Source organism: Cajanus cajan, chromosome 1, assembly GCF_000230855.2.
Source record: "Cajanus cajan strain Asha chromosome 1, NIPB_CcT2T_4, whole genome shotgun sequence".
Classification (NCBI taxonomy): Eukaryota; Viridiplantae; Streptophyta; class Magnoliopsida; order Fabales; family Fabaceae; genus Cajanus; species Cajanus cajan.
In genome coordinates, this window is record NC_138517.1 from 71710351 (window position 1) to 71721184 (window position 10834).

General features: G+C 34.5%; 1 protein-coding gene across 8 annotated transcripts; it reads right to left on the bottom strand.

Annotated features, from left to right (window-relative positions):
* Positions 1 to 234: 234 nt before the first annotated feature.
* On the bottom strand, positions 235 to 10616 carry LOC145950660 (transcription factor bHLH130-like). Of its 8 annotated transcripts, none has more exons than XM_083062182.1 (5): positions 9538 to 10616; positions 9279 to 9449; positions 8885 to 8950; positions 8694 to 8756; positions 235 to 631 (listed from the first exon to the last, which is right to left on the bottom strand). In XM_083062182.1, exons 1-3 carry the CDS (start codon positions 9877 to 9879, stop codon positions 8936 to 8938), a joined length of 528 nt encoding a protein of 175 aa, XP_082918308.1. In that variant the 5' UTR covers positions 9880 to 10616; the 3' UTR covers positions 235 to 631; positions 8694 to 8756; positions 8885 to 8935. The 8 variants fall into 8 exon arrangements, with proteins under 8 accessions (XP_082918308.1, XP_082918304.1, XP_082918277.1 ...); XM_083062178.1 differs by having other exon boundaries at positions 8652 to 8756; XM_083062151.1 differs by having other exon boundaries at positions 8694 to 8795.
* Between the last annotated feature and the right edge of the window lie 218 nt (positions 10617 to 10834).

Genomic DNA, 10834 nt, shown 5'->3' on the forward strand with positions numbered 1-10834 from the left:
ATTAATCCTAAACATGATTCTTCTATGCTTTGAGATTAACACATTGCATTAAGAACAGTAACTTGAACAAAGGTGGCTAACCAACTCAAGCTTATTCCTAGAACAAGAGATGATTAAGTGTGTGATTCAGTTCAGGTTTTCGAAAACGTTTTCCAACAAAGTTCAAAAACCAAAATTCATAAAACGGATGATCAAATTGAAATAAGCATTAAGAGAAGAATCAAACACAACTAATGAAAGTGAAATGCATATATAATCAAGAAGAAGAAGAGTTAGTAGTTACACCGAAGCCAATCCGAAAAGATCTAGCCACTCATAGTGAGGGCCATTACAAAATCAAAAGGGAAGAAGAAATTAAGGCTTCACCGTTATAGTTGTAGAATCACAGCCATGGTTGTGAGTCTCTGAAACTTTTTCTTTCTCTCCAGTATCTCATGGCTAGAGCTATGAATCCACAGTCATGGTTGTAACTCTCTGGAACCTTTTCTTTCTCTCTAGTATCCCATGGCTCGATCTGTGAATCCATAGCCATGGCTGTGACTCTATGTTGGTTCCTAATTGCACTTCATATTTCCACGACTATAGTTGTAAACCACATTCATGGCTACAAAATGCCGATTTCCACAATTTTCTACAAAAAGAGAGAGATTTCATCAAATTTCTACTACTCTTCTAATCTTCTTAAGTTCACTTAAGTTCTCTATTTTTGAGGTTTAATATCATCAAACATGTTTACATTTTTATCCAAAAAGAGTTCTAAATGCTAAACAAAAACATGTATAGTAAGCACTCAATAGTAATGTTTGCATGAAAGATACTTTGTTCCTATTACATAAGGTTGTAGTGTGGTCCTCATGGTCAATCGGTAGGTTCATAAATATTATCTTTGCTCAATTACCAAATTTATCTTTTTCTAATTTTTATAGATTCAGAATTTTCTTAGAAATAATATTTGAATCACAAAAGACATTTTAAAAACATTATGCAAATGTGTTCATGGATCTATTCATTAAAAAATATTAAAAAAAAATTATCATAACATTGTACATATTATACTTAAGTAGCACTAAATTTTAATTTTCAAATGCTTATATGGCTATAAAGAATTCTGTAGTTTTGACTACTCTTATTGTTAATTTGTATTTTGCAAATGGTTAAGGGCAAGCCTTGGTGTAGTGGTAAGGTTCAAATATTGGAAACAACTTTTCTGGTTGTTGCATAAGGTTGCGTACTGGCTATGAAAATATTACATTTGTTAATTTTGTGAATAAGAGTTTACGCATCAATTATTTTCTTTTGGAAAAAACACTATTTTCTTATGAGTGTTATCACTTATTTTTCCTTTTTAAATTTCTTTTAATTTATTCATGATTTTAGTGAATCCCATCATACTTCTTTTGATAGGGTTTATACAGAGCCATTTATTATTACTTCTTTTGATATGGCAAGAATATGTGATTATTACCCATAAATTAACTGTTAGAAAGATAATTGGTAGTTATAGAACATTGCTAGATGCCCTAATTCCAACATTGTCAATTCTTCAAGAGGGATCAACAATACTTGTTCATTTTCCTTAACATTGTTATTTTTCTTTGGGCTTATAGAGATTAAATTCTGGTGATGATTTTCCATTGCCTTTCTTCTCTCATTTAAAGTTGCATTAGTTGGAGCTGAGTCAACCAAGAACATGCAAGCTCAAGTGACAATCTCATCGATGATTCTTTGTTCTTGTAGGTTGTTAGGTACTCATATGTTAGGCCATGTTAAAAGATGAGTAAGGAGCAGAAGAATGATATGGGATGTATACCGAATATGCCATTCAATTACTAGAAATTGACAAGTTTGAGATCCTTTCAACATTTTTAATTACCGAAGAGATCACATGAACATATCCTTAATTCCTTTGACATCTTCAATAACCAAAGGGATCACATGAGCAAAATCTCGACTAAACCCTTTGACACCTTCGATAACAGAAAGGATCATATGAGCAAACTCTTTAGCCCTCCCTTCAGCACCCTCGGTGACCAAGGGACCTGTGCAAGTAAGAGATAACATCAAATTGATGTCAACCAATAGGCCTTTCAAGTTATATGGCCTCATTCAACCACTAAAATCAAATGACCCTCTCAACCCTTTCAATGGCCAATAGTTGAATGAGATACGGAAACCTATAACTTAATGTCAAAGGCGATTAGGGTTTAATCACTAGTATAGAATCAATTAGCAACATATTACATAATTGATAATCTTAGTTTGCGACCTATTGGGTTATGAGTCCATTTTGGTCAATATAAATAGTTCATATCTCGAGGTAAAGTTACTGTTCATTATTCAAATTTAATATATCGAGAGAGTAACTTACATGAGTGTCGGAGTGTCTTTTACAAGTCCACCCCCTAAGCACAGATAGGCAACTAGATTGAAGAGCAAAGAGAAGTGAAGGCATCAATAAGAAAGAGAGAGTGCTACCTCAATGTAGGTAAACTTTTGCATCCATCGTGGGACCCGAATAGTGAGAAGGCCCAAAAATTGGTACTCTTCATACTAAGTGAATGGACAAATCATGGTATTAACTAGGAAGAACGTTGGTTCAACTCAACCCGACATGGACAAGAACAATGTCAAAGTAGAAGATCAGACTGACTTGTCGAAAATGTCATTTGACTATAGAGAGAAGAAATGGTTGCAATGGCCAAATGTGTTAGAAGGACGTCGAGGAACTCTTAGCCCTTCGACAAGAAAGTGTGGAACTACAAAACTAAAATAAGATGTGGTCTCCCTCTGGCCAACTAATTAGGAGGCATCTTCATACCATGCTCCCTCTCATGTATTGATGCACACCAAGTCGACTCACCACTCATTAGCTAATGATAACCCGGTGGGACCTTATCGACAGGCCTTCCCTTGGAGAATCATGGAGGCCCTTTTGTTAGATAAATGGAAGAATCTCCCCTTAGAGAAATACGATGGGTCATCTGACCTAGACAAGCATTTGGACGTGTACTTCACCCAAGTCACCTTGTCAACCCAAGACGATGTTGCACTGTGTCGTATTTTCCTAACATCTCTTAAAAGTCAGGCTTTAAGCTAGTTTACCAGGCTCCTAGCCAAATCTGTAGATTCCTTTAATGATCTATCCTTCATGTTCACCATTCAATTTGCAACCAGCAAATTATACCAAATAACTTCACTCGTTTTCGCCAACTTATGGCAAGAGAAAAATGAGTCTTTTTGGTCAATCATGGATCAATTTAACAAGATTGTCATGGAAATCAAGAAAGACTATGGACATGGATCGTCTTAACGCAACCCTAAAGGAAGGTCTATTTGTTGATAGTCTATGCAAGAAGTCCCCACAAGACATGACTGAGTTGAGATGAAAACCCAAGAAGTACATGTAGATGGAAGAACTTGTAGAAAGTTGCAGTTAGGCAAGGTTGAGAAGAAATCAAAAAAACCTCATCGAGGAAAAAGAAAGAATTTGTCATATGGAGCAAATCTTTTGAACTATCAGGAAAGCGACCACCTCGAGGTCCCTAATACGAACATTATACACCATTGAATGTGCACCGTGCAAAATTTTGGAATAAGCATTGGCCTTTTGGTCCTAACCATGTTGAAGTGCGTGAATACACTTCCCCAAATTGATACATCAAAAACTTGCCAATATCATCACAACAAGGGGTGCTCAATTAAAGAATGCATAACCTTGAATGATAAGATTGAGGACCTAATCAACCAGGAACACCTCAAGTGATTTGTGTAATACCAAGCTTTTCGGGGGAACAATTGTCAAGAGGAAGACATGAGAAGGATTGATTGATTAAAAAGGGTGCGATGAGAACATAACCATTCTCGAGAACAAAAGGAAAATAGGTGGGAGAAAGAATGCGACCTACCAAGGAAGGTCATTAACACTATAGTGGGAGAGTTTGTAGGGTGCAACGCCACCTCATGGGCTTAAAAAAGACATTCAAGAGCAGTGAGAGTTGTACATGCAATTGAAGTTAACTGACTACCCAAACTGTCGGACATAACATTTATAGATGAAGACTTTTAAGGAGTAGGCCTTCATCAAGACAACCTCATGGTGATTAGTGAAAAGATCGAAAACTACATGATGTTGGTTGATCAGCGTAGCTCGACTAATATCTTGTACTATAACAGGTTTAGAAAACTTGACATTCTAGAGTCCAATCTTTTGCCCTTTGATGAGCCTTTTGTAAGATTTTCAAGGGAACAAGTAGCCATTGGGGAATGTATAAACCTCCACACACATTTTGACAATTAAACAAAGTCACGAGTAGTGAAAATTTGATACATCGTTGTGCATGCCAACACTTTGTAATGTTTTATTAGGATGTCTATCAATCAATGCCTTAGGAGCAATCATCTCTACACCACATAGATATAGTGTTCCCATCTAGATCAGGAAAGGTGATCACAGTCCACGTCAATCAGAAGCCAAAATGCAAATGCTATGTTGCTAGCCTAAAAATATGACCTATAGAAAACCAACAACCAACCAAGTCTATCATAGGTAAAGGATATGTATTATTAATGGTAACTTTGTTAAGTTGGTGGCAGTGTACACACAACCTTGTGCTCTCATCCTTTTTTCTTTACTAACAACACAGGTGCTCCCCAGACTGATAATGAACTATTTTTCCTAAAGCTCTTCTATCTGTTTCTTAAGTTCAGTTAACTCCCTAGGGGACATCCTATACAATGCTATAGATATGCGTGTAGAACTAGGTATTAAGTCCATGGAAAGCTTAGTCTCTCTCTCAAATTTTATGTTAGACATCTCCTAGGGAAACCTTAAGAAACTCAATCACTAAAGGGATCTCACTAAGCTCATTGTCTTTCTCAAGTTTCAAACAAGCAAGGATCATGTATACCCTATCATTTTATTTTAAACAAGTTTTTACTAGCACTTTAAAACTTAACACTCTTACTTTCACTAAAAGATATGGATTTTTAAAAGTAGTTTAAAAGGACATAATTGAAAGATAATCAGCCCATTCTAAGAATGTTATCTAGTAGACCAAGAGTACTCAAACAAATAAGATCAACCAAAATTGCAACAAGAACTTGTAAGGGACATTATAAATAGACAATATGGATATAAGTAAGACTATGAGCTAGAATTGCAACAATCATATGATAAAATTTATAGAAGAAAAACACTTAAATTTTGACAAATGAATGGATATCAAGAAAGAATAAGTTGCATAAAAATCAAAGTGTACAACTAAAGGGTTCAACTCCACACGAAGGATTTCCAACAGTTTCTAGTTGATTAGCATAAAGTTCTATCCACCTCTACTTGCGTTTACGCTTGCAACACGAGTGATACCACCCACAACCATTACTCCTTAACATAAGCAAGAAGTATCAAAACACACAAGCAATCATACTACAACACACAACAAATCACAAATTTGAATGCACAAAAAAATGTAGTTAAGACGTTTAACGCACATATTTGGTCTAAATCAACCTAGCTCTGATATCACTAAATGTGACACTCTCTATCCCACATGCAATAACACATAAAAATATAAAAACTAAATAACATAAATATAATAAATAACTCAAGATCCTTACAATAGAGAGAATCACATTGTATCTTAAATAAGTAACATAATGAAACTAAAAGAATTACTAGGAAACTAAAAACTAATGTTTTCCAAATGAACCAACATAAACAAATTTAAACTAGTCCTAGTTATGTCCCGATGTCACATATCCTATCAGAGAAAAACCCAACCCTAAAGCCTAAGCTTCATCACCAACATCTTTAGTATCATGTTGATCATCACCTGCATAATCAACATAAAAGAAATAACAAAGACAAAAGGAGTGAAAAACATCTCACTCTAGCTCACAATGTAGGAATGCAAATTAGATAGCCAAACACAAACATGACATACAATATAACATACATAGATAAAATCATATCACGTTTGGTTCATTCATAGCTTAATAAACATTAACAATTAAAATTATAATACATATGCAATGGACATGGTCTACATGTTCATGCATATGGAACCAGTAAAAACATCACATTTGTGCATTGTCGCTAGCAATACATGTAAAGTAGCCAAGGAGTACATGTCAGGTCACACCCTCTATGCACTCTCACTAAGAGGACATACTACCAGGATCTAGTCATGATAGCTAAGTCGCGTAAGGTACATCCTATACAAATAAGGGCAAGACCAGGACTTCCCAAACCAAGCTATCCCCAAGGTTGGTTCCCAAGCTTTTACACAAAGGACTTTCTCCAACGGTGTATTCCATATTATACCCAAAAACATATTTTATGCAATTGATTCATGTCAAACAGACTCGATGCAATAACATACACCTGATCTCACTTCACATATCACATATTCCTCATATTACCTCATATATCCCATGTACATTCACAAATACATCTTAGTAAAAATGTAGTATCAAGATCACAAAGGTAAAATATTCAACTAACAGTCATTGAGCAATATTACTTCATTGAACGAGCTAAGCTCTCTAAAGCCTCTCACTAAGAAACTAACATCTAGTTGAACCACCAACATCTAGCTGAGTGAGTTGAACCCTCTAGCGCTTCTCACTAAGCGACCAACATCTAGCTAAGTGAGTTGAGCTCTTTAGGGCTTCTCGTTGAACGAGAACACAACCTTTCTCCTCGGAAATCATGTATCCTCAATGATTATAAGCTACCCACATTTAGTTACACGTATAAACACATATATAATTGGTAAAAATGCTCTATAACATACAATTAATATTTCAAATCACTCAATTTACACATCAATTAATATATTCACCAACTATCACAAGTTCCCTTAGGGTTTCCCATAGGAACCTTGGATCATACAATTACAATCCAAAACAATAATTGATCATACATTCAAAGAATTCATGTCATTAGGAATGTGCAAGAAGAATAGGAGACAAAACAAACGCATTTGGAGAAAATGTTTCATACATAACACTACTACAAAAGGCACATTTTACATCGGTTTTTTTAGACATTTTACATCGGTTTTGAAAACGATGTAGATTCAAACGATGTAAAAAGTGCAAGACATTTTACATCGGTTTTCAAAACCAATGTAAAAAGTATCATTTCTACATCGGTTATTGACATAACTGATGTAAAATATGCCATATTTTACATCGGTTCTGGCTGAAACCAATGTAAAATATATCGGTTCCACCTAGAACCGATGTAAAATATGGCATATTTTACATTTGTTATTAATAGAACTGATGTAAAATATGTCATATTTTATAAAATTTCATGTTGCATTATTCTCCCAACAGCAGCCATGTCGACAGAATGCTAAGTAAGTTTCACATGAAGTGTCACATTTTCTTCATTTTATCATAGAAGAAATTAGCTGCAAATAATTATTAGCTAAGTGTGTGACATTTTCCTCATTTTATAGAAGAAATTACCCTGCAAATAATTACTGACAATGCAGAGAGAAGTTCACTTCTCTACTACATTGAATAAGCACTAATCACACATGGCTAATAGAAAGGCTTGACAATAAGCCTGGTTCACAACACAAATTTTAAATGAATACAAATTTAAGGAACTGATAATTGAACATGTTCTGCAAAACCAAACACACCATAAACCTGCATAGTTATTAATAAATTGAAGATTTGAAGGGAAAATAATATGCATAATCCTATCTATACATGTTTGTCAACAATGATAATCATGTGTTCAAAAAGCAAAATGTGCATGCCAGTGGGAGACTTACCAATGAGTGCAAGGAGTTCAAGTGTTCACATTGACATTTGTTCGAAGACTTGTGTGAGTCATACGAGTATGAGTCCAAAATTTAATTCAATATTTTGACCATGACTTTAGATTCACAAATAAGAATAAATAATCAAATTTGATTTGATTATTGAGAAGTCATTTTCAATTGTAGACTTAACTCTGTTCTGTTGTTTTGAATAAATATAAATACTTGTTAACAAAGCATTTATTCAATTTAATTTTGATATAATTGAATTACATGTCAAATTGACAACAGTAATTGACAAAAATTGGTAAGATAAACTGTTTGATGTAATCGAAAGTGAAACTTAAAAATGCAATTGAAATTAAATGATAAAATGAAAATAAATCATATACTCGTAAATGTAAATGAACTTTGAAAAGTAAATGTAAAAATCTAAAGAAAAGCAATCAAATTTCAGGCAATTACAATGATAAAACCGTAAATTTTTGTAAGGAAATTAAAAGCAATCCAAATTAAAAGAAAGTTTAAGAAGAATAAAGAGAAGAATGAAAATTAAAATGAAATACTTGGAATTTGGAATGTAAATTCAACATAGCTATACATGTATACATATATGTTCCGTGTCTACTTTATACAAGTGGGCAAGATTTATGATTGTACCGTTCCAAGAGAATAAACAACTAACAAAGCACATCATTCCACCAAGCTCAAAGCACAAAAAGAATAAAAATAAAAAGATGCGGATAAAAATGTCATGAAACAAGCCCAGAGATAAAAAAAAAAAAGGCAATCACAATCATTAATTATTAACGTGCAAGAGACAGATCAGTAAAACAATTGAAATTTAAACTTGTGAAACATATAGACAGACACCTTCATCCGTATTATTGTTATCTGAACTCAATGAACACTCACAAGAAATGGTTTCTGGCAAACTCCACACTCAATGGTCTCTAAACCCGAGCTAGGCACCTGAACCTACAATAAACCCAAAACGAAGTGCCAAGTCCAACATGTCTGCAAATATTATTTGTCAAATAGCATCTTAAAAAAAAATAAATTACCCCACAGTTATAAAGTCCAACAGATCAGTAAAATTGTCTTACCTTGTCCATGTTTGGGACAAGCTCTTGTAATTTTCTCATTCTTTCACTGATCTATGTTCTTCTCATCTGAAAAAGGACATCACATCTTAGAATCATCTTTTGCAAATTACTTCATTAATTCAACATGCTCTAGATAATATCTTCTTTATTGTTTTGGCATGGTAAGTGACTCATAATTGCTACATTCCATCAATAAAAAACAATGAGTTAAAGTCTGATATATTGTAACTCACTGTCAATCAATTAAAAATTATCTTATATATATGTTTTAAAATAATTTTTATAAAAGTCAATAGTCTTATGAGGCAATTCATGATTGGAAAACATGACAAAACACCTTCCAACTGTTGGTGCATTCTAATTAAATCAAATTATATAGAAAAAATGATCCTACCCTTTCAGCAATACTTCGTGGATGAGTAGAACAACCTCTCTTTGCTCTGATTTTACATGGAACAGAATTAGGGAACTGAAGCAACTTCTCCATAGTAATCATCTCTGCTGAAGTTTTTGGCAAACTCAAGTGATGTGATAACATACTAACTTGGTTTCCTAGCTCTCCATTCTGAGTACAATTTATTTGTGTTAAGAAATTGAAATGAAAGTGGAAAAGAAAAATAAGAAAAGTGAAGAACTAAGCATCCTATATATACCTGAACATCAGAAAATAACTTTTCATTGCCACTTCTCCCTCTTTTCAAGCCACTGGGATTTTCTGAGAGTTGTGGAGTGTCATTCCAAGAACCATAGGGGAATCCAGGGCCATAATGTTGAGTATCACTACCTCCATGCCTCCTATCATCATCAGGGCTTGTTGCATCAATGTCTTCACTCTCTATTTCTGAGATCTGTGACAAAATTCTAAGGGAAGTGGCATTTCTTGGTGAAAAGCTAATCTGATTCTTCAATCTGTTAATGCATGGACTAAGTTCACCATTACTGCCATTCACCCCACCATAGTTACCAACACCTTTCATGGTGGAAAACCCTGCCATTTACACAAATTCATGACTTCTGAGTAACTAACTAATCAGAATGAATAAATTCATCTTAATAATATTGTACCCCTCTAAAGGAAAATTGTCTTCACAAAATAAGATGCAGGGTCAGATAATATATCATGTTCTTCCATAACAATATATGATCTAGGCCCTCAAATTGAAATTACTAGAACTGTAAGCATAAAACATAAGCTTAAATTTCCAATCTTGTGCTTCTAATTACACCAAGTGACAAAGTTAAAGCACATAAGACCTGAGCTGAATACAATAAATGCCAACTTTCCAAGCATAGGTAACTTTCACTTTGGGAAGAGTTTGAATACAAGGAATAGCATCTCCCTCCCAGAATCACTACTTTCTATTTAATTGACCGCAATATCTACCCTTGAAAGTTGCAATTGTAACTCAGTTCAGCATAGCCAGTAGCTAATAATAATTTCATTTTTCCACTTAAATATTGCATATATTTAGATTAAATTGTGTTATATACATAATTAGAAATAGATTCCACTTCCAGAAACAAGAATATCAAAGTTAAAATTTCCAAAAGAGCGGCCAAACAAAAATATAATCATATAAATGTCTCAACAAAATCACTATCTTTTATTCACATACACTAGGTATTTCTGGGCCTGTAAATTCTGATTGCTAACATAGCCAATAGCTAACACTCACTGAAATCAGATTAAAAATTCTCCAAGTAAATGAACGTACTTGGAGCGCGGTGTCAGTCTCGGGTCCGGTGATGGACCGAGAAGAGGAGGTTAGGGTTACGTAGGGTGAGGTTCGTGCCGGGGCTTAACTTCTCGCCTCTCTTGAGGATCTTGACTTGGCCCATGACGAGGTTTGCGTCGAGGCCCTTCACCACCATGCCGGAGCGATCGCCGTCGTAGACCTTCCGCCGGCGAGTGTGAGAAGGATTGGGGCTAGGGTTAGGGTTTCTTTGTGA

Excerpts from the sequence above, each read along its gene's own strand:
- LOC145950660 (XM_083062182.1), bottom strand. The coding sequence starts at position 9,879 with ATGGCAGGGTTTTCCACCATGAAAGGTGTTGGTAACTATGGTGGGGTG. Across the intron at positions 9,450-9,537 it reads AGTTATTTTCTGATGTTCAG|AATGGAGAGCTAGGAAACCA; the intron begins GTATATATAGGA and ends AATTGTACTCAG.